This window comes from Astyanax mexicanus, chromosome 16, assembly GCF_023375975.1.
Source record: "Astyanax mexicanus isolate ESR-SI-001 chromosome 16, AstMex3_surface, whole genome shotgun sequence".
In the NCBI taxonomy this organism is placed as follows: domain Eukaryota; kingdom Metazoa; phylum Chordata; class Actinopteri; order Characiformes; family Acestrorhamphidae; genus Astyanax; species Astyanax mexicanus.
In genome coordinates, this window is record NC_064423.1 from 41627337 (window position 1) to 41651840 (window position 24504).

A 24504-nucleotide genomic window follows, 5' to 3' on the forward strand; every position below is an offset into this window, starting at 1 on the left:
CATTAGCTAGCTTGCAGCTAATGCTAGGTAGCTCTATGTTAACTCTAATTCTCTCCCTGGTAAGTTGTTGCTAATGTTGCACTGAACGCACTGTCTAAAAATGTAATACCTACAGCAAATTTAAGACAATTTAAGCCTTAATTATCAATATTTTAATTTAAGACGTTTTTAAAACTTTTTCAAGACATGCAGGAACCCTGACTGATACACACACACACCTCACACACACTCGGCAGTCAGTCACACACACACAGCTCACACACAGATCCAGTGATGGACGCCGCTGTGGAAATAAAAGCATGGCAGGCTGAGATTTTCCAGTTGATCCTGGCTTTACTGAGCAGACGGTGGAATCTGTGATTAGTGAAGAATGCAGGAAAATAAGCAGCTCATCAGATACTGAGAAAGAACAGATTTAATACAGGATTCTGCAGAATATTACACAGTATATATTAAAACTAATGTATTTATCAGCTCCATCAGTGTGAGATAATCAGTATATTTTTATTAAATTAGTATATTTGTATTAATGAGAGGAGGTAGAGGTCAGATATATTTTTAGTTTTACTACACTATACTTACAAAGCAGGGATATATATAGCTTGGAAATAATAAGGGGACACTTAAAAATTATGAGTTTCTTTGCTTTTATATGCATGATATATACAGGCAGGCCTCCTCAGTCAAGTGATATCGGTTAGCGGCTAATGCCAATGCTGCTGCACCCAGCCTTAGTGCATGAGAAACTTCAATAAAAAACTCAACCTAACAAAATATTGGAAATCTAAGCTTACTGTAAATAAACGGAAGAGCTTTACTCACCCAAATAAACAGTTTTAAGCAGAGAAATCTGCAGAGAAATCTTTTGACTTTAAAAGTCAAAAGAAAATGTTTTTAATTTTTTTTTTACAGTTTTGGTGACATGGCGATATCCTTGCTCACTTCGATATAGGCATCCTTACTAGTGTCGCTTAATGCATCTTATAATCCGGTGCACCTTATGTATGGAAATTGACTAGAAAATAGACGTTCATTGATAGTGAGCCTTATAATCTGAAAAATACGCTACATAATCAACTAACTTTTTTAATTGTTTAATTCTAGTTTCTAGGCTGCAACAGGCTGTGCAAAAGACTTATTCTAAATTCATTTAAAAATAATTTTAAGACACTATGAGCGGGAGGTCGCAGGTTTGAACCCCTGCTCATGCAGCTTTGCCATCAAGCCGCCGGCGCTCAGAGGGAGCACAACTGGCCCTGCTCCCTCCGGGTGGGTACAGTAGATGGCGCTCTCTGCCCACATCACTCCTAGGGTGATGTCTGCAGCACAGGGCGTCTGTGAGCTGATGTATCAGAACCGAGACGCTGCGCTGTCAAGAGAGAACCATTACAAAATGAATCAGTAAAAATTGATATCACTCAGAATATCAATTTGATTTAAGTATTAATAACCTCCATAATAAATTATTCAAGTCCTGCACTGTTTTAATGTAGTAAGGAAGTTGTGAGATAGCTGATAGCTCGTAGCTGCAGATACCCTGCTGTTCTTCTCACGCTCCTCCGGCTGTTTACTGTGGCCGACTCGCCCCGACCCCGTCCCCGACCGCCACAAACCCACAACACACAGAGACAATGAAAATAAACCGGCAGAACCGGACCAGCGCCGAGAACCCGGCCTTACAGCCAGAACAGAAAGAGGAATGTAAACATTATACTCCAGATCAAATCCTCCTGTAATTACCACAGCGTCTACTGATCCACTTTCACAGCCCAGCAGAACAGCGTGCTCTACACTTCACTTTATTTCACTTTATTTCACTTTATTTAACTGTGGAAACTAAAGAACAGGGTTTCATCTATAACACTTTTCCCCAACCGAGCACCAGTACATGTATTTATGTACTCACTAGGGGTGAAACGATTACTTTAGTAATTTGAGTTACTTATTTAATTAATTTAAAAACCCAAAGCACGGAATTTAGCGAGGACTTTTAATGTGAAACAGCGCTCTTAGCGTTACGTCACCCACAAACAGGAAGCAGGAAGTAAAGGAGGAGGCAGAGGTTTTTAGAGGGGAGAGCAGGTAAATTTAACTTCTAATAAATCAATGAGATTAACATTAATGTACCTTAATAACAGAACTACAGTGCTGTGGAGTTCTGATTATTATTAATACTGTATAATGTGTGTGTGATTAGTTTATTACAACGACAACGAGATAAGTTCTCAACTTAATACAGACTCTATGTAATCAGTATATAGAGTATTATAGAGTTTATAAATAAATACATGTTAAATTTAGCTGGCTATGAATTTACTGTATTGTCATTTAGCTAAGATACACAACGTAAAGCCAATGTTTATGCCTTTATTATTGATAAATGCCCTGTTTTTAATACTTACAAGAAATCCTAAGTTGAAATAATTTAACTTAATTTATTGAATTATTACTTGTGGTATTTATGTCTGTTTTGTGTTTTATTTATTTCTATTTGTGTTTTCAGTGTGGAAATGTATGTTCTGAATTTAAAAATGAAACAAATTGGTCATTCATTATTAAGTGAAATTTCTTATTTTATGAAATCTCTTATTTTATGTTTTATCCGATTACTCGATTAATCAGTGGAGTACTCGATTACTAAAATAATCGATAGCTGCAGCCCTAGTACTCACCATTACCTGCTTACAATTAACCAGTCAAAAGCATTATGTAGTAGTGTAGTATTTAGAGAAAAGTAGTTCAATTCAACAGTTAATTTATTGATATTTAGATTTTTTTATTTTTACAAACAAGAATATTAAAAAGTTTTACTCTCTCTCTCTCATTCTCTCTGATTCTATCCCTCTATCATGCTCTCTCTCACTTTTGCTTTGCCAATTTGCTCTCTCTCTCTCTCTTTTTCTCTTATTTCCTCACTCGGGACTGAATATATATAATTCTGATATATAAAAAGTACAAGTAGGAGTGTGCCATATTATATCGTACATAATAATATTGCCAATATTTTTTAAACATGGTGAACGATATTATACACTGATATATGGTGCCATATCACCCACCCCCAATTACTACAGGGTACTACATTTTTACCGGTACAATACACTACTGCTGCCCCGGCTAGTGAATTGGGACACGGCTGGAAAAAAAACGCCCTTATAAGGAGATTGGGAGTCCGAGAATGGGTGGAAAAACGAGAACGGGCGGAAACTAAAGTCTAAAGTCACGCCGAGCGACAGTGATAGAGAGAGACAGGGGAGGAAAATAAACAAAAGCTCACCAGAGAAGAAGCATTTAATTTATTATTTTGTTCATTATTGTTCATTATAATTCAAACACCATTACAGGCCAGATGTTTCATGCTTGCGGGGCCACATCCGGCTGCCTATTGCCGACCCCTGTTATAATAATAATAAAATTATATTAAAATACCATAAAATTACATAAAATACCCCCCCAATTACATGAGCATGGTAACTGACCTGATACTGATACCAGTAATTATGCAACTTTACTTACTTATGCATTCTAGACTTAATGAACTCACAGTAAACCACTGACCGATCAGTACAGCTCTACACATAAACCTACTGGTGAACAGACAACTGGAAAAAGCTAATTGGAAACGTTGGAAAGAAAAATTATCATAAAACGTAAAAAAAGTCATAATTCTTACAGAGGGCTGTATGTGCTGCTGAGTGGAGCTCAGTCAAAACTGTGGCGTGTTGGAACAGGGTGTGTTAAGTGTTTAGAAAGCTTAGCCACAGGCTAGCGCTATCTAACAGCATCTACCAGCCTGTCAGTACTGCTCAAATTCAACCTCCGAGGGTCAGCCTGCATCTACAGACAGCTGCTGCATGTGTGTGTGTGTATGTGTGTATGTGTGTGTGAGAGAGTGTGTGTGTGTGTGTGTGTGTGTGTGTGAAGAGTAAAAGTGTAAATAGATAGTGTGCCTACGTCAGCACACAGCGATTAATACACTTATATCTCAATATTTTATAGCTGAAAGGATATTTATGATATCTACAGCTCTGGATAAAAATAGCAGAGCACTAAAAATGTATCAAATTAAAAACCTCTGGAATATAATCAAGAGGAAGATGGATGATCACAAACCATCAAACCACCAAACTGAACTGCTTGAATTTTTACACCAGGAGTAAAGCAGCATAAAGTTATCCAAAAGCAGTGTGTAAGACTGGTGGAGGAGAACATGATGCCAAGATGCATGAAAAAAAACTGTGATTAAAAACAACCAGGGTTATTCCACCAAATATTGATTATTTCTGAACTCTTAAAACTTTATGAATATGAACTCGTTTTCTTTGCATTATTTGAGGTCTGAAAGCTCTGCATCTTTTTTTTCTGTAAATAAATGCTCTAAAAGAGAATATTTTAGAATAAAACAACAATGTTCATTTTACTCAAACATAAACCCATAAATAGCAAAATCATCTACAGCTGAAAGTTAATAAAAGTGGCTTATTTGAACGTTAATCTGACCATTTTTTTTCAGTAAGGAATAATCTAACAAGTTACTATTTCCAATCCAGTAATCAGATTAAAGTAATTTATTAAACTTCAAAAATATATTAATTATTTCTTACTCCCATTTTTTGTTATTCTTAGATAATAATAATAATTGCTCTTCTGTATAATACACAGTATTTTTTTCCATATCAATCCAAAATCCATTACCACTTTAAAATAAGACTACCTTTATAAAGGGTTTATAAATGGTTTACAATTAGTGTATTAATGGTTAGTAATTAGGTTGTAAATGCCTTAAAAATCATTAATAATCAGTTATAACACATAATTAGAAGGGCAACAGTATAGATGGCTGTGGGTTCACTATTTAGCTATTTTTCTATGTATGTGTTATAACTGATTATTTATGATTTTTAAGGCATTTACAACCTAATTGGTAACCATTAATAAACTAATTGTAAACCATTTATAAACCCTTTATAAAGGTAGTCTTATTTTAAAGTGGTATCCAAAATCCAAACGCTGCTATTTTGTCTCTCAGGCTGAACTGTGGAGATTTCTGATGGTGGTGTTGTAGTTTATTTTATGGGAGTTTTATGAGAGCATCAGCTGTTTGGCTGCTGGCTGAAGAGGCTGTGAGTTCAGCTGTATCCTGTAAGAGCTATTAAACACGTGTTTTCACATTTCACATGCTGTACTGAGCTGTACTGATCTTCTTTACTGTGAAGAAAAGTAATACAGAACGCCAAATTTCCTCTTTAACATCAATAAAGCAGCAGTTAATATGGTTAAATGTGTTCTAGAACAACAGAAACAGTGTAGAACAGAGTGTGTTATAACTACAGTATCCAACAAAAGTGAGTATACACACTAGATATAGAATAAAACTGCTGCCGAGTGGTCCAGCAGTCTAAAGCGCTGCCACTATGAGCGGGAGGTCGCAGGTTAGAATCCCGCTCATGCAGCTTTACGATCAAGCTGCCGGCGCTCAGAGGGAGCACAATTGGCCCTGCTCCCTCCAGGTGGGTAGATGGCGCTCTCTCCCCTCATCACTCCTAGGGTGATGTCTGCAGCACAGGGCGTCTGTGAGCTGATGTATCAGAACCGAGTCGCTGCGCTTTCCTCCGAGCGTTAGCGCTGTGATTCTACTAGGCAATGCTACAGCATCAGCAGCAGCTCTAAAAGAGGCAGAGTCTGACTTCAAATAATCACTATATAAGTATTATTATTAGTTATTAGTATTAGTAGTAATAATACAAAGAAAACAAACAAGTTCATATTCATAAAGTTTTAAGAGTTCAGAAATCACTTTTTGGTGGAATAACCCTGTTAGTCTTCCCCCTCCTGGTGTGTTGGGGCATCACTAGTGATAGGAGGAGTCATAATGAGTGGGTTTGAGTAATTGGTCGTGTAAATTGGGGAGAAAATAGGAAAAATTTGAAATAAAATTATAAAAAATAATAAAATAATAATAATGCATTACTGATTCCAAATTGCAACATTACCATTGAGAGTCCTAATAAAACATTTTTTAATAATACTACTACTAATACTAATAATAATAATACTTATATAGTGATTTTCAAGAGTTTGAAAAAAAACAAACCTTAAAATGCTGAGGCTGTACTCCAGATTTACACTTCTCACTGAAACGACCATCATCTACACCCACAATCCACTGCTGCAGGCCAGGGAAAGTCATTTAGACGTAGCCCAGAGCACAGGCAGATCAAAACCAGCCAAAACCAGCCAACAAACACAAGATTAACCCTTTCCTGTCACCACAGATCCACTGGAACCCGAGGATAGGAGCAGGACGAGACTGGAGCAGTTATTTAATGTGAGTGTAGTTGAGTAATCCTGTACGACAGAGCGGCTGATGGATTTATCACTCTGAGAAGAAGCCGAGCCGTGTTTCCCCTGCAGGAGCTGAATCATCTGCTTGGCAGCGTTTCGCTGTCTGTCTGAGCAGAAGATTCTCACAGCAAGTGAGACACTGAGATGAAGATACGCTCAAGAGAATCCAGGAGTTCCTCAACACTCAGACTCAGATTAGCTCCACGCTGTGACTCTGCATGATCACTCACCATCAAAACAATGGCTGCACCCAGAAGGAAGTCTGGGAATGCGATATTATTCAGAAGGAAGGAACAATAAATTATTAAAGTTCTCCTTCTGCCAAAATGCACTTTTTCTTGTTCGTTTATATTCTGAAATACAGCAGGTCTCTCTGAGTTGTTTATGATGCTGCACATGATGAACTCTTCCTCAACCTCTTCCTCATTGTCTGCAGTAGCTGGTAGCATGCAGCATGCAGTTCATTCCTGTGTTATTTGTGCGAATAACACATCAGTGTTTATATACTTTACCCAGTAATTCAGAGCTAAGAAACAAATAGTTACAATTAGTCTATGGAGGAACAACACCGCCAGCCAAGTACAATTGAGATTAGGTAGGTGTAAAAACAGTTTAAAACAGTTCTGTTTACACTAGTTAAAAGTAAAAATCCAACCCGGGATTTTATTTGTTCCAACTGCCTGAACGGCTCTGCTGCAGCTCAGCCAACAAAACCCGGGGTGGATTTTAACTTTCTGGACCTGGACTCTACCCACCTCTGTTAGTGCTTTTCCACCGATGTGGAAGCAGCACCGTTCTGGTTTGCGGACCTAATTTTGAACCGCTTGCCATGTTTCCGGAACCAAGAACATTCATTCGTTCGCAGTGGGAACCAAAGAATACCAGGTTCCTCAGCGCAAACCGTGACAACATCTGTGGTCTAGATGGAAACAGGGGTCCACAAGCACATAGTGGATTTTTTTCGCTACCTGTTTTTTCTGAATCTTTGAAGTGTCTATTTTAAGATAATTACAGGTAACAGGATGAAATAATGTCCCATGACATTTACTTTTAACCCTTTAATGCATCTATTCCAATACCAAAAACCTATAAAGACAAATGAACACACTTTTCCATACAATTCTGGGCCAAGGAATTTAACAGAATAGTTATTTTTTAGTTTTTGACACATTTTGAGTTAATTCTGTGACAAAAATATCAAAAATTAGCAGAATTTTTTTAAAGTTTGCCTGTATGTTTTCACATTATACTAAAATCCTGTGCACTAAATAAAAACATCTTGAGTTTTTTCTTAATCTTTGAAGTGTCTATTTTAAGATAATGACAGGTAACAGGACAAAAAATGTCCTGTGGGGCTTATTTTTAACCTTTTACTACACCTATCCCAATTCTGAATCTGAAAAAATTATGAAGAAATTGGCATAGCTCCTTAAGTTAAAAACCTATACAGACAAATAAGCAAACTTTTCCATACAAGCCTGGGCCAAGGAATACAATGGAATAGTTATTTTTAAGTTTTTGACACATTCTGGCTTAATTCTGGGACAAAAAAAAATAGCAGAAAATGTTAATTTGCCTGTATGTTTTCACATTATACTAAAATCCTGTGCATTAAATAAAAACATCTTGAGATTTTTCTTAATCATTGAAGTGTCTACTTTAAGATTTTGACAGGTAACAGGACAAAAAATGTCCTGTGGGGCTTATTGAAACTCTACAGTGAACTAGAGGAGGATTTATCTCGGGCAGGATATGTTCACACTAAAGATCAAGTGTTTTTTTAAGCTGAAAAAGCTTAAAAATGGAGTGGAGTTGGGCGGGGGAATGGAGGTGGGTGGGGGAGTGTACCGGTGTTTTAAGGTGTGCTGGACAGAGTGCTGGGCAGTAGGTCAGATAACCAGATTACTGTGGTCGTGAATTCGGCCACTGCAGCGAACCAGTGCAGCCCTGGCTCTCCGACTCCGCCCACATCAGCCAATAGTGCCGCCGGTACGTTTCCTGATGTGACGTTTTGACGGTTCCACTAAAACTGGTAAAAATGTGGGCTGGTTCACTGAAAAGCACCACGGTTCTTATAAGTCCAAATGAAACTGGTTTAAGAACCAGAGTTCTTTTGGTGGAAAAGCACTATGTGTGTAACTATAGGTTTAAATAGGATCTCCAGTGGATTTGGCGTTTTACTCGGAGAGACTCTAAGACTATATCAGTATAGGCTAAACTGCACTTAGCAGAGCATTATTACACATGTTGTAAAGTAACATATAACATTGTAAAGACTGTTGTTAGTGTAAAAATGTCTTTATTTCAAAAAGTTTCTAACGGTTGGTCGTCTTGCTGGTGTCGCAGTGTTGTTAGCCAACTAAAGCAGCCCTCCTGCCCTGCCCCTAAACCCATACATCATCCAATGCCCCACTCAAACCACCCCTCCCATTTTTTTAAAAGTATTTTTCAAATTTGAGCTGAGGTTTACCCTTTAAACATTTAGGCTCATTTGAGCAATAGCACTTTATAACTGGAAACATAATAATTCCATATGTTTTTCTTCATAGTTTGAATGAATTTAGAATAATGAAAAAACACAGAAACTACTACAAACATGTTCTCTGTGTAGGAACATTTTTCCCTCAGATGAACTGAAAAGTAGTTAATTTAGCTGTAAATAAGAAAATAAGTCTTTAGAGGTGAAAATAATCCTGGATATTTGGGCTAAGGGCTGATTAATCAAGCTCAGACAGGGCTTTTCCTAACATGGTCTGAAGTTTTCTGAAGCAGTAAATATACATTACAGACTGGAGGAATTCAGTACATCATGCCCGGCTGGCAGGGAGAGCTGGGACTGGGCTATACTGGTTATACTGGGTTTTCCCATGGGGAGATGATGTGGGAGAGCGAGGGGAGTCTGACAGCATGTTCAAACCCACCCAGCCCTAAACAAACTTCCTACCTGCCCTCGCCCTCCTATATCCTGTTTTTAACAGGGCCGAACCCAGAGTTAAAAACATCACAAACACAGATCCAGCTATTGTGTAAAGGGGCGTGTCCTCAGGTTCACAACTAAAACTCAACGTGAGTTTACAAAATAATTCTATTTCTAATTTGATTTGTACCCTACCCCTTGTTTTGGAGTGTACTCCTTCTAGGGCTGCACGATCTTGGAAAAATTTTACAAGAATGTTTACAAAAATGTTCTTTTTTGACGATATATATCGCAATATTAAACAATGCAGGGTCCATGACGTCACCAGCCCCGGCCCCACCCGTGCACTGTCTCACATCCAGACCAATCAAGAGCTGAGTCAGCGCCAAGCTCTCAAATCCCGAGGAAAACAGCAAAACAACAGTAATCGGCCCTTTAATCAGGCGTTTAAATGGGTTTTTAAAAGGTAAATAAGAGCATTTTCTGTTTTTCTGGGATTAAAAGTGTGAATTCAGCTGTAAATGGAAATATCTGCACTGCTAAACTGTGCTGGACTGAGGCCATGCGGTTACCTCGTGTATACTCATCATTCTCTTTAAAAGTAGAACCAGGTGAGCTCTGTCTTTGGCGGATTGCTATTGTAACGGTGCAGCTACCTGGACGTGTTCAACAAACTCTTCTCAGCAGAGGAAACTGAGCTGCTGGTTGACGCTGTGAAGGAGCTCCAGCAGCTCATTTACGGGAACAGCAATGTTATTTTATTTACTATTCTGTTTATTGTTGGTGTAAAAGTTGGGTTTGTGCTGCTGTGTGTTCATGTGTGTGTAATAAGTGGGGGTGTACGCTCGGCTCGGCACGGCGCCTGTGTTACCGAGATAGCGATGAACGTCTGACTGTTGGCGTCTGTCTAGGTTGTATTCAGTCAGTGGAGCTCCTGTGTTTTCTGTTACCACGATAAACAAGATAAAACTCCAGAAATGTACCTGAACACACCTCATTTCCAGAACACCACGCCCATCAGTGTAGATATATTCAGAAGATCTGCTGCTATTTAAACTAGACTGCTGGCGGGGTGTAAGATAGCAATGAGCATCACAACGCACCTTGGCCTTGCCTTACACAAGAATGTAAGTCCTTAAAGAGTATGATGTGTGTGTCTAATGTGACAGAACTTTTTTGGTCAGTCACCCAGTGACACCGAGTTCACTTATCTCTCTCTCACACACACACTCACACACACACACACAGGAAGTACATTCCTTCCCTCCGCAGTCACTGCGTGCCCCAGGTTCCCCCCCGCTGCTGTTTGTTTAAACTGGCCACTGATTTGTAGAGATTAGCTTTTCACAAATAACCCAAATAACCCACTGCCCGGTTCCTCCGCCCCCATCCATCCGCCTCTGCCCAGCGTCCTGGGACCCGCCGTGCCCCCCGGCGCTGCCCTGACCCACTTCTACATCCACATCCACAGGCCGCCCCAGGAGCGCCGGGCCGGGTTTGAGTGGGGCAGCGGCGGGTGCGGTTCAGAGATGATTCCCCTGATTAATTTAGCAGCGACCCGCCGGAGCAGAACCGCAGAGGAACGCTGGAACGCTGCTATTAGCCAGATATTCCGGGTCTAACACCGAGGAGCTGACGGACTGACCGGGTCAGAACCCTGCAGTTCTGGCTCCACTACGCTAATCTGAGACGCTAAACTCCGTCTGTGGTGGAATTATATTATAGTACTGGTGTTATGGTTGGTATTCCACTCACAAATTCAGCAGCAGCAGCCGGAGGCAACAAGCTGCACTGTAGTTTAGCCAGAGCTGGGCAATAACTTGATATCAATATTTATTGCAATATAAATTTTCAGTATCACTTACAACCTGTTTAAGTTCTGTATTAGAAAGGTACTGTATTTTTCGCACTATAAGGTGCACTTAAAATACTGACATTTTCCCAAAAATCATCAGAGCTCCTTATAATCCGGTGCTCCTTATGTATGAATTCTATCAGTCAGGTATTAAGGAGCAGTGAAGACACTCCACTGAAGTACAGAGTTATACAGGAGTTTCAGTTTAGTTCTCCATCAGTATTAGCATTAGCTGCTAACCGTGCTGGTCTGCATGTTTACCGTGTTAAAACAAGCTACGTGGGTCGAACCGCAAGCTAATATCGCCCTGGTTTACCGGAACACTCAGGCGTCCTCTGTGTAGCGCTGTCCGGCAGCAGTTAGACGCAATTAGCGGTTAGCCACTAATGCTAATGCTCCAGCTTTAGTGCTGGAGAAATTTGGGAATGTAAGCTCACTGGAAGCGCTTTACTCACCCAAATAAACAGTTTTCAGGAGGGAAATCTGTGTGGATTAACATCCAGCACTCGATTGACTTGTCTGACTCGTCTGTACATTTTTTTTTTATTATTATTTGTTTTAAGAATTACATTTTTTTTTGTTTACTTAGCTTAACTTAGCTTAACAGGTCTCGCTGCTGCGGGGCTGAATTAGAAGGAAAACATGGCGGCACCCCTGTTCCTTACTTGTGTCGCATAATGCGCCTTATAATCCAGTACGCCTTATATATGAAAATAGACCAGAAATAGATGTTTATTGATAGTGCGCCTTATAATGCGAAAATCAATAAAATTGTAGTAGTTCATAAACTCGGTTTAACAGTTTAACCCTTAACTAGGCTACAATTTGATTGAAATAGACCATAATGTTTAATGTGCTCGACTACAGTTACAGTTCTGGAAACTAATACTCCGCAATACTCAACCCCTCCTCTACAGACCATTCCTCTATTTATAGATGGAACTAAAAGCTAAATAAAGACAGAGTTCACTAATATAAACATCAGTAAAGGATCTGCGCTGATGTCGGAGCGTGGAGAAATGGATGTGATGCTGCAGATCAGAGAGGAAGGCCGTTATTGGGAACAGCTGCTCGGGGTTCGCTCTGGAACTGCGCTGGTCGCGGCGGTCGGCGTGTTTTTAGAAGCTGTGGAGGATTATTTGACCATGTTTGGTCTGAAGAGGGAGAATCTCTGAGAGGCGGTCAATGTGTGATGTAATGCTGCTCACAGGATCTTCACACTCCTTTAACCAACCACACACACACACACACACATACACTAACTACCCCACACACACACGCTGCAGAAGAACCAAGTCAACAGCGAGTGAACGTCAAGGTCAAAAGGTCAGATTGAAGGGCTCTGAGTTGTCCGACGGTGTAAAGTACTACCACTTAGAGCTTAGATTCTCGGCCCGAACCCGACCTGACCCGAGGACGGTCGGGCCGAGATTTCCTACCACATTCCCCGGGCCGGGTCGGGTCGGGCTCCAGAAAATAGTCCGAGATGTAGGCATCTGTTTTCTAATTCTAGCGAAATAGTGAAAACTGAAAGTGAAAAAACATTTGTGTTAACTGAATCGGTAATTAAAAGGTAAAAACATAACTAACTCGAACTGTATTTTGTGTTTATAAAACTAACTAAAACAAACTGAAATTACTGATAGAATACCCTCATTTTCGTGTTTAATTTATTTATAAGCGCTGTTGTACAGCGAGTTGTACAGCGGGCGGTGTTGTGCCGATTCTGTTTGAGAAGCGTAGTCGGATTCAGCAGGGAGTCGGATACGGCACAGCAGCGGCCGCGCGCGCCACCTCGCGGTCCGTGGTATTAGTTCTAGTTTAAAGCGCTCGCGCTAGCCGCAAAATACGACATAAAACACTGAGAAACTGAGATACAGTGTGTGAGAACTTTTACCTGTGAGTAGCTCATACACCAGAACACGCAAATCTCTCTCTCTCTTTCTCTCTTTCTCTCTTATGTTTCTTACTTCTTAAAAATCATTTAAATTAAATAATGGTTTATGCTATGTTACAGTGTTAATTAACATAATTCTGATTATATTGCGCTTATTCAATCAGCCCAAAAACAGCCAGTTTATGGGTCGGGTCGGGCTCAGGCTCAGGCTCATAATGACAGTTCATCGTTCGGGCTGGGTCGGGTCGGATTTTTTTCTGGGCCCGATCTAAGCTCTACTGCCACTATAATCGTGGAGATCGCTGGTTTCGAATCCCGGTCATGCAGCTTGCCATCAGCTGACAGAGCCCTGAGAGAGCACACACAGTTGGCCTTGCTCTCTCTGGGTGGGTACAGTAGATGGCTCTCTTTCCCCTCATCACTCCTAGGGTGATGTGGATCAGCACAAGGCTGCGTCTGTGAGCTGATGTATCAGAACCCAGTCACTGCGCTTTTCTCCGAGCGTTAGCGCTTTAATGCTACTCGGCAATGCTACAGCATCAGCAGCATTATATATATGTATATCTAGGTGCATGTGTGTGTATGTACATGTATGTATATGTATATATATATATTCATTTATTATGTAATATGTACATATATATAGCATATCTTTAATATTTATTGCATATTACACTTATTTTCTTGCACTATTGCTACTATTTGCACTGCTGGTTGATGCTAACTGCATTTCGTTGCTGGGTACCTGTACTGAGCAGTGACAATAAAGTTGAATGAATCTGAATCACTAGTGATAGGAGGAGTCCTAGTGAGTGGGTTGGGTAATTGGCCGTGTAAATTGGGGAGAAAATGGGAAAAAATAAAAACATGAAGATTCCTCACCTGAGCTTATCGGCTACGAAGATGACCCTGCGCTCCAGCAGCAGCGAGGCGAAGACCCGCACCACCTGCCTCACACTCAAACACCTGAACAGGCTTCCAAAATCCACGTGTTCCAGCCTGGAGTCCATCGGCCTCCTCAGCTCAATCACCTACGACAAGATAATCAATACGCATCTTCATTAAAACACAGCACAACTCTAAAACTCAGTTTAAATACTCAATACTAATTACATTCAATCAAATAAATAACATACTAAAATATACCCTATATCCAACAGTATTAAACAAGAGTGAGAACACCACTGGCAGTCCTAGTGGCGGGGCCACGGGGGCATTAACCCTAATTGAAATCTGATTGGCACCCTGAAGTGCCCCTCTCCTGTCACTCATATTGTCTACGTACAGTAAAAATGCATGTAAAATTGGGAAGGAGATTTGTATCTCCTTATTTATTATTTTTTAGATAAAAAATTTGTTTTGGCAAAAGTTTTACACAAAAATATGAAATCTGCAAAAAACAAATTGCAGATTATTTACATATAGAAGCAAAAAAATAAATGAATAAGGAGAAGCAAAAGAGATATTCAAGATGCAAAAGGCTTTAGCACAAAAAAATATATTCTTTTTTATGTATGTTATAGATTTGTTATACTTTCTGTTTTTAATTTGCAACATACACTTTTTCCTTTTGATTCTTAACATTTTGATTGCAAATTTAATTTTTTGTTAAACTCTGGCACAAAAAAGATTTTACTTTGTAAGATTTATTTTATTACATTAAAGTGTTATAAAAATAACTCAAGACACAGCCCTTAATGTCTAAATATCTAACTCAAGTGAATACACATCTAAATCACTATATATTATGGGCCATTCCACTGAATGGGTGCAATTTAATTGCTGTAACTCTTCCAAATTAAAACTTATTTATTTTTTATCTTTTTTTTTCATTCTGAATCTAATAACACATATATTAAAATATTCAAAACATATACTACTCAAACTCAGGCAGCTTTACTTCATTATTTTTTTACAAGATCTCTAATCTGAAGATGTTTATAAATCTATATGTGACGTTTAAAAAGCTTAATAAAGTTTAAGTTTAATAAAGTTTAATAAAAGCAAGTCCACTAATTCCTTTAATTTTCTATAAAGAAAGTGTTTATTTAAAGAAATATACACTGCATGTTCAAATAATTGATATTTAGGACAAAATAAATCACTCCTTTCACTGACACTCACTCCTGTTACTGGAACTCACTCCTGTTACTGGAACTCACTCCTGTTACTGGAACTCATTCCTGTTACTGGCACTCACTCCTGTTACTGGCACTCACTCCTGTTACTGGAACTCACTCCTGTTACTGGCACTCACTCCTGTTACTGGCACTCACTCCTGTTACTGGAGCTCACTCCTGTTACTGGAACTCACTCCTGTTACTGGAACTCACTCCTGTTACTGGAACTCATTCCTGTTACTGGCACTCACTCCTGTTACTGGTACTCACTCCTGTTACTGGAACTCACTCCTGTTACTGGCACTCACTCCTGTTACTGGCACTAAATCCTGTTACTGGAGCTCACTCCTGTTACTGGAACTCACTCCTGTTACTGGAACTCACTCCTGTTACTGGAACTCATTCCTGTTACTGGCACTCACTCCTGTTACTGGTACTCACTCCTGTTACTGGAACTCACTCCTGTTACTGGCACTCACTACTGTTACTGGCACTAAATCCTGTTACTGAAACTCACTCCTGTTACTGGCACTCACTCCTTTTACTGACACTCCTTTTACTGGAAGTCGCTCCTGTTACTGGAACTCACTCCTGTTACTGGCACTCACTCCTTTTACTGACACTCACTCCTTTTACTGGAAGTCGCTCCTGTTACTGGAACTCACTCCTGTTACTGGAACTCACTCCTGTTACTGGCACTCACTCCTGCTACTGGCACTCACTCCTGTTACTGGAACTCACTCCTGTTACTGGAACTCACTCCTGTTACTGGTACTCACTCCTGTTACTGGAACTAATTCCTTTTACTGAAACTCACTCCTTTTACTGAAACTCACTCCTGTTACTGGAACTCACTCCTGTTACTGGAACTCACTCCTGTTACTGGAACTCACTCCTGTTACTGGAACTCATTCCTGTTACTGGTACTCACTCCTGTTACTGGAACTAATTCCTTTTACTGAAACTCACTCCTGTTACTGGCACTCACTCCTGTTACTGGCACTCACTCCTGTTACTGGTACTCACTCCTGTTACTGGAACTCACTCCTGTTACTGGCACTCACTACTGTTACTGGCACTAAATCCTGTTACTGGCACTAAATCCTGTTACTGAAACTCACTCCTGTTACTGGCACTCACTCCTTTTACTGACACTCACTCCTTTTACTGGAAGTCGCTCCTGTTACTGGAACTCACTCCTGTTACTGGCACTCACTCCTGTTACTGGAACTCACTCCTGTTACTGGAACTCACTCCTGTTACTGGAACTCATTCCTGTTACTGGCACTCACTCCTGTTACTGGTACTCACTCCTGTTACTGGCACTAAATCCTGTTACTGGCACTAAATCCTGTTACTGAAACTCACTCCTGTTACTGGCACTCACTCCTTTTACTGACACTCCTTTTACTGGAAGTCGCTCCTGTTACTGAAACTCACTCCTGTTACTGGCACTCACTCCTTTTACTGACACTCACTCCTTTTACTGGAAGTCGCTCCTGTTACTGGAACTCACTCCTGCTACTGAAGCGCACTCCTGTTACTGGAACTCACTCCTGTTACTGGCACTCACTCCTGTTACTGGAGCTCACTCCTGTTACTGGAACTCATTCCTGTTACTGGCACTCACTCCTGTTACTGGTACTCACTCCTGTTACTGGAACTCACTCCTGTTACTGGCACTCACTACTGTTACTGGCACTAAATCCTGTTACTGAAACTCACTCCTGTTACTGGCACTCACTCCTTTTACTGACACTCCTTTTACTGGAAGTCGCTCCTGTTACTGAAACTCACTCCTGTTACTGGCACTCACTCCTGTTACTGGTACTCACTCCTGTTACTGGAACTCACTCCTGTTACTGGCACTCATTCCTGTTACTGGCACTCACTCCTGTTACTGGTACTCACTCCTGTTACTGGAACTCACTCCTGTTACTGGCACTCACTACTGTTACTGAAACTCATTCCTGTTACTGGAACTCACTCCTGTTACTGGCACTCACTACTGTTACTCAAACTCATTCCTGTTACTGGAACTCACTCCTGTTACTGGAACTCACTCCTGTTACTGGAACTCACTCCTGTTACTGGCACTCACTCCTGTTACTGAAACTCATTCCTGTTACTGGAACTCACTCCTGTTACTGGAACTCACTCCTGTTACTGGAACTCATTCCTATTACTGGAACTCACTCCTGTTACTGGCACTCACTCCTGTTACTGGAACTCACTCCTGTTACTGGCACTCACTCCTGTTACTGGAACTCACTCCTGTTACTCCTGCTAAATGTGGCTGTGCTATTAGCATGAGCACACTGAGCACATTCTAGTGACTGAAGATAAAAAGCAGATTTGGATCTGGATCATACAGCACTACTGAACTCTGACCTCATTTCCTGCTCCAGGCAGGAAGGTTTTAACTCTGATGGTTTTGCCGGGAGCCGGGAACGGAGACTCCATCAGGCTTCTCATGAACGGGTAAACCAGCGCCGCCGAGATCCCTCTCCTCCTCTCCACCTCATCCAGAATCTAAAAATAAAACATACCGGATTAATATCAGGACTCTTTAAGTGGTGCAGCATGTGGGATCAATAACATGCAGATAAATTCATGTTATTTATATGTAATTCAGGCAACAAAATGTGTGTTTGATTATTACATTGTCCTTTCATTACTGTATTATTATAGTACGTATATGTGCCTATTTTGTTTTAATTTACTCACTAAAACACTGTTTTTAAATTGTTGCAGCTACATAACAAGCCAATCATACTGAATCAGTCTTTCATATTTTTTCAATTCAAATACCAACAGAAAAATATTTATTTATTTCTTAACAAATAAATAAAATCCTGCCATAAAGGATTAAAATCTAACTATTTTTTTTAAATTAACTTAAAAGCTAAAATCTAATTTTCTTAATGTTTTTATTTTGGTATATCCAATATTGCTTTGTACAATAATTCTACCTAATAAAAAAATTCCAGTTAGCTACAATATAAAAAATTCTATTGAAAAAAGAAAGTGCTATATCCTCTTAAAAAACCTGTGTCCTCAAATGGGGACATTACAGTTCTGATGAATTCAGTTCATGATACTGAATTTTTTTAAACTTCTTCACTTCGGCTTCATATGGAGGACACTGCACACACCAACCATACTAGTGATCACATGACAACCCTCGATTCAATTGATTAAAGTTAAGAAAGATGGTGGGAATCCCAGGCAAACCTTTCTACAGCCAACCCAAATTTCTCAGCCCGGTAAAAATTCTCACTGAATTTCATGTTTTATCTTTATATAGAATGTTTTTTAGACATTTTAGCAAATTTATAGAAAGCTACGAAAATACTGTCCCCATATGAGGACATGTTTGTTAAGTCCTACTAATGACAAGTAGCTAGGAGAAATTAAAAACACATATAAAATTAAAAAGTCCGGGTCTCAGGAGGATATAGTGAACAGGGCAGAAAACGACGCTTGTTCTTACAGCCTACAACACCGAGGCCAGGCAGTTAATCATAATACAGCTCTGGAAAAAAAATTAGGGACAACTTAAAAATGATGAATTTCTTTGATTTTACCAAATTGAAAACCTCTGGAATATAATCAAGAGGAAGATGGATGATCACAAACCATCAAACCGCCAAACTGAACTGCTTGAATTTTTGCACCAGGAGTAAAGCAGCATAAAGTTATCCAAAAGCAGTGTGTAAGACTGGTGGAGGAGAACATGATGCCAAGATGCATGAAAAAAACTAATTTACGGGAACAGCAATGTTTTTTTATTTAGTATTCTGTTAATTGTTGATGTAAAAGTTGAGTTTGTGCACTGCTGCGTTGCTGAGATAGCGATGAACATCTGACTGTTGGCGTCTGTCTAGGTTGTATTCAGTCAGTGGAGCTCCTGTATTTTCTGTTACCAAGATAAACAAGATAAAACTCCAGAAATGTACCTGAACACACCTCATTTTCAGACCAGTTCTGTTCATGATGAGTATAGAGGAGATACAGGTATGACCTCACCTTGGAGAACAGGTCGAAACACCCCAGTCTGCTGATGACACAATACACCTCCGGGAGGCGTGGCCCTTTCCCGCTCGGCTGCAACACAGGAAACATCAAACACCTGACGTTACAATCAAACACAGGAAACATCAAACACCTGACGTTACAATCAAACACAGGAAACATCAAACACCTGACGTTACAATCAAACACAGGAAACATCAAACACCTGATGTTACAATCAAACACAGGAAACATCAAACATGACGTTACAATCAAACACAGGAAACATCAAACACCTGACGTTACAATCAAACACAGGATGTTACAATTAAAACTGTGAAAAGTATCTCCATTCATTACTCTGTAGGTAGGAGTATATTTTAGATACTAGTGTTTAATAAAATACTTCTGTAGAAGCTGAAGAAGAATCAACTCAAGCTTTTTAATCTTTAAGTAAAAGTGTTTAAAAAAGTTCTGGTTTTAAAACTACTTAAAGTATAAAATTACAACTAATGTAAGGAGAAAAAATCAATAAAGCCATTAAGAACAAAAGCTTAGGCCACGCCCACAGAGTCCTATAGTGCACCCCCCAAAACACATTTTACTAAAAGCTATAATGACTATAATGTTAAAATATTAAAATGTTAATGTTGATAATATAATTTGGGATTTTGCACTAGGCTCCTCACTAGTGTTTCAGCTGCATATATGCCCCATTGTAAATCAATGTATTTTATTTAGTAGAATGTAAATATATTAAAGATAATAAGCTTTAGTTGAATGACTGGAGAGCTGGAGTTCTGTGGGGGCGTGTGCAGGTGTGATGGATCACAGTATAAACCAATAGGGAGTGGGAATGGTATATTTTTATAATTCTCTACATCCAATCAAATCAGATTTATTCACTCTATCTGGATGGAGAGATTTATCTGGATAGGGGTTTTATTGAACGATGAGAAGCCGGAATAAAAAACAGCTGAAATGAAACAGGAGTAACGAGGCTGTTTATTATAATCTGAAGAGTAGAAAGTTCAGATAATTGTGTGAAAATGTGAAAATTATTACTACAGTAAAGTAGAGATAACCAACATTTCTACTTAAGTAAGAAAATAAAGTATTTGTATTTCCTTATTTCACACCTTTGTATGTGTGTGTATAGGTTTATATTTGAGTAAAATGAACATTGTTGTTTTATTCTATAAACTACAGACAACATTTCTCCCAAATTCCAAATAAATATATTCTCATTTAGAGCATTTATTTACAGAAAATGAGAAATGACTGAAATAACAAAAAAGATGCAGAACTTTCAGACCTCAAATAATGCAAAGAAAACAAGTTCATATTCATAAAGTTTTAAAAGTTCAGAAATCAATATTTGGTGGAATAATCCTGGTTGGTTTTTAATCACAGTTTTTTTTTCATGTATCTTGGTATCATGTTCTCCTCCACCAGTCTTACACACTGCTTTTGGATAACTTTATGCTGCTTTACTCCTGGTGTAAAAATTCAAGCAGTTCAGTTTGGTGGTTTGATGGTTTGTGATCATCCATCTTCCTCTTGATTATATTCCAGAGGTTTTTAATTTATTTAAAATTATTTTTCTTATTCATATTTTTTCCAGAGCTGTATAAAAGTGAGAACTATGAGTGAGTATGAGTCTATGAGTATACTATACTGCGACAGTAACAGGTGTGTTAATGATTACTCACACACACAGTCTAGTTTTACTCTGATGAACCCACACACACACACACACACACACACACAAAAGAATTCTCTATTCCACTTCTCCATATTAGGTAAGCGATTCTCTTCTTCAGCTTTGTACAAATGGATGATTAAGTCAAGCATGTGGATCTGAGCTCAAATCCTCAGGAATGCCGCCCTCATGCCAGCGCCTGGACCTCCTCCACCCCAGCCTTGCTCTCAAACTTCCACATCTCACTAAATGATTAATGCAAAATATTCCGCTAAAATCTACTTTTTCTTGTTATTAGTGAAATATAGCAGGTCTCTCTGAGTTGTTTATGATGCTGCACAGGATGAAACTCTTCCTCAACCTCTTCCTCATTGTCTGCAGCAGCTAGTAAAAGAAAATATTCAGAAAAACACAAACGAGTCGATCAGGAAAAGAACCGTGTCTACATCAACCTGTGAATTGGTATTCATGGCCCCGCCCACCTCGGCTCAGGACCGCCCACAGACAGAGCAGAGCTGAAGCAGGGCAGCGACGTCGTCCCGTCAGATAGGAGATAACTAACAGTGCTAGGAACAGCATGCAGTTCATTCCTGTGTTATTTGTGCGAATAACACATCAGTGTTTATATACTTTACCCAGTAATTCAGAGCTAAGAAACAAATGGTTAGAATTAGTCTATGGAGGAAAAACACCAGCAGCCAAGTACAATAGAGATAGGTAGGTGTAAAACAATTTAAAACACTTCTGTTTACACTAGTTAAAAGTAAAAATCTAGCTTTTTACTTTTTGGACCTGGAATAACCACCTCTCTCTGTGTGTAAGTAACTATAGGTTTAAATAGGATCTCCGGTGGATTTGGTGTTTTACAGAGACTCTAAGACTAGGTCAGTGTCTGAACTGCACTTAGCAGAGCATTATTACACATGTTGTAAAGTAACATATGATGACATTGTAAAGACTGTTATTACTGTAAAAATGTCTTTATTTTAAAGCGTTTCTAACTGTTGTCCATCTCGCTGCCTCTTGGTGTCGCAGTGCTGTTAGCCAATCAGAGGCGACATGTTTTCTGTTTGCATGTAGGAATATTCATGAGCAAGAGCCGAATTCCTATTGTTTCTCCCTGTCCCCCACTCCTCCACTGGATTAAAGCAGTGTTATACCGGATCACCGGAACACTTTTTCTTTTCACAATAAACAGCTCACATGGCATTTATTGATACTAGAAACCACAACTAGACATTTTAAAATTAATTACAAAAAAATATGGAATGAGACCTTTAACACTTTTTTGTTTAATAAATAATTTTAGATGTTTTTCGTTACAGTTTGGATGAGTTTAGTAGTAATGTACAATGCAGAACATATTTAAATAATTGAAAAACACTAAATTTGATGCTTTTCTTACTATGAGGGACTAATCTGCGAGTGTTTTTGTCTCTGTGTAGAAATCTCCAGGTTTTCCCATCCACTGAAAAAAACTCTGTTTTTAGTTTTTCTTTAAAGATAAAATATGTTTACACAGCATCTACAGATAAAAATGTATTTCCGTGCTTTGATATTCACTTATAAACTGAAACCTGTCACACACACTCACACACACACACACATCACACACACACACACACACACATCACACACACACACACACTCGCTACATTTCAAAGAGTTCTCCTTCACTGATTAGATCCTTAACTCTACTGATCACACACAGCCAATCAGAACCCGTAGAGCTCCATATTCCACAGCACAGTTCTGATTATAGAATGATTTCTGATAAACTATCTCGATGCTTGAGTACACTGTAAAAAACAACAATATAATTTCCAAAAAATAACTTAAATAAAGTAAAGTTTACTCCATATTTAGAGAAAATATTACCTACGTATAACAGCTGAGACACACTAAAATATTTTTTATTTAACATTTCTTAGTACATAACACAAAAATTACACCTTTCCCATTGGTTCCTGGCATCATTTATTTGCATAATAGGCATGCCCCCCCCATATTTAGGAAAGGTTGGTTTTTGTTTTAGTTTCTCAATACAGGATAAAAGTTAATACAAGATGACGTCACACTTTAAAGCAGAGAATATAGTAACTTGCTCTAATAGCCTACAACACTGTGGCCAGGCCGTCAATCATTAAATAAACTACAGTAACTGAATGGTTGAGTGAGAGTTGGTTGGACACACCCATTTTGCAAATTAAGGAAACCAGAAGCCAATAGGAAAGAAGTAATTTTTACACTTTTAAAAAATCCATCTATCCATTTTCTTTGAATCAGCTAAAAGAGTTGTGGGTCAGAAATCATTTGCTTTTATAAGCCGTTTGGCTCCTCCCTTATTGTGATGTCACAATAAGGATACCCGAATAGAACCACCCTGGCATGCCCCTTCCTCTCCAACCCCCACCAGAGCCCCACCCACTAGATCTGTTGAAGAAACCTTTTCAATTAGGTCTGCTAGTTGAGAACCTCAGACAGTACACAGCAGGATTAGCCAGCAGACTTCTTCTAAAGGAGGGATCTATACCTACTTTCCCTCAGATCTCACTGGATCTCACTGGATCACGTTTTAACACACCCAAAGTCCATTTCACACCGGAGTTCTGGACATGCTGGACACGCCCCATGTTTACACTGAATGTGTGGTCAATGTTACAGAGCGTAACATGGGTCGTGTCCAGCAACAGCTTATTTGCATAAAAGTGACAGAGCCCTTAAACGGCTCATTCTGAAAGAGACTGAAACTGGTAAGAATAGAGCTGTGAAAATGATTTTGTGTAAAAAAAAAAATAATAATAATAAATAAATTGGTATTAAACATAGACATATTCTAACTTGTGTAAAAACAGCTATAATACGTCTTACATAATCAAACTTTAATTAATATTAAGTGTCTCGGCTGTTTAGTGTTGGTAATATTTTCTCCTAATATGCGATAAACTCTTCCCAAATACAGTGAGTGAATTTACTTATTTGTTCTTAGAAAAGAGCACAAAAAACCTACTCAAACAAATCCACACTGTTACCTGCATAAATAACTTTATATTATGCTATAATTACTATTACTCATGAAATGTTTAATTTTTGTACAGTTTTTTTTACTTGAAACTTTTATTTTGACTTAATAATAGAAATTATTCAGCTTTTGGCTACTCTACCCAAATTCTAATTTAGGATAATATGCTGCTATAAGCCATTTGGATGCTCAAAATCCACCCACTAGATCAGATAAAGAAACCCAATTTCAGTCTGCTGGTTGAGAACCTCAGACAGTACACAGCAGGATTAGCCAGCAGACTTCTTCTGAGGGAGGGATCTGTACCTACTTTCTGTGATAAGTCAGAAGATAAGGAAGATGTAAGATCACTAATTCAAATAATGTGTTTTGTGCTTCTATAGCAGCTAAGCATGAACTAATTAAACTTATTTTGGTGTTTTTCTGAGGCTATTGTTCATCCAATTTAATTCCTTCTGTTCTTTTTAGATCATATTTATACTCAGTAATTTACACAGTAATGAGAGATAAACACAAGTTTATTTTTCCTCTCTGATAAGCACAGGTTTTGTGATGTGCAGAAACATCTGCAGTAGCACATAATGAATGGATACGTACATTTCCATGCTTTAAAATAAACCAGCTACACACAG

The 24504-nt window shown here is 38.9% G+C and overlaps 1 protein-coding gene across 2 annotated transcripts in view; it reads right to left on the minus strand.

Annotated features, from left to right (window-relative positions):
* The window catches only part of dennd2b (DENN domain containing 2B), a 137681-nt gene that overhangs the window by 15146 nt on the left and 98031 nt on the right, over positions 1-24504 (minus strand). For both annotated transcript variants that reach the window (XM_022670121.2, XM_022670120.2), the window contains exons 12-14: positions 19164-19241; positions 17526-17666; positions 13897-14045 (exon numbers count right to left, since the gene is read on the minus strand). In XM_022670121.2, the coding sequence (XP_022525842.2) occupies positions 13897-14045; positions 17526-17666; positions 19164-19241 (368 nt within the window). The remainder of the gene's footprint in view (positions 1-13896; positions 14046-17525; positions 17667-19163; positions 19242-24504) is intronic.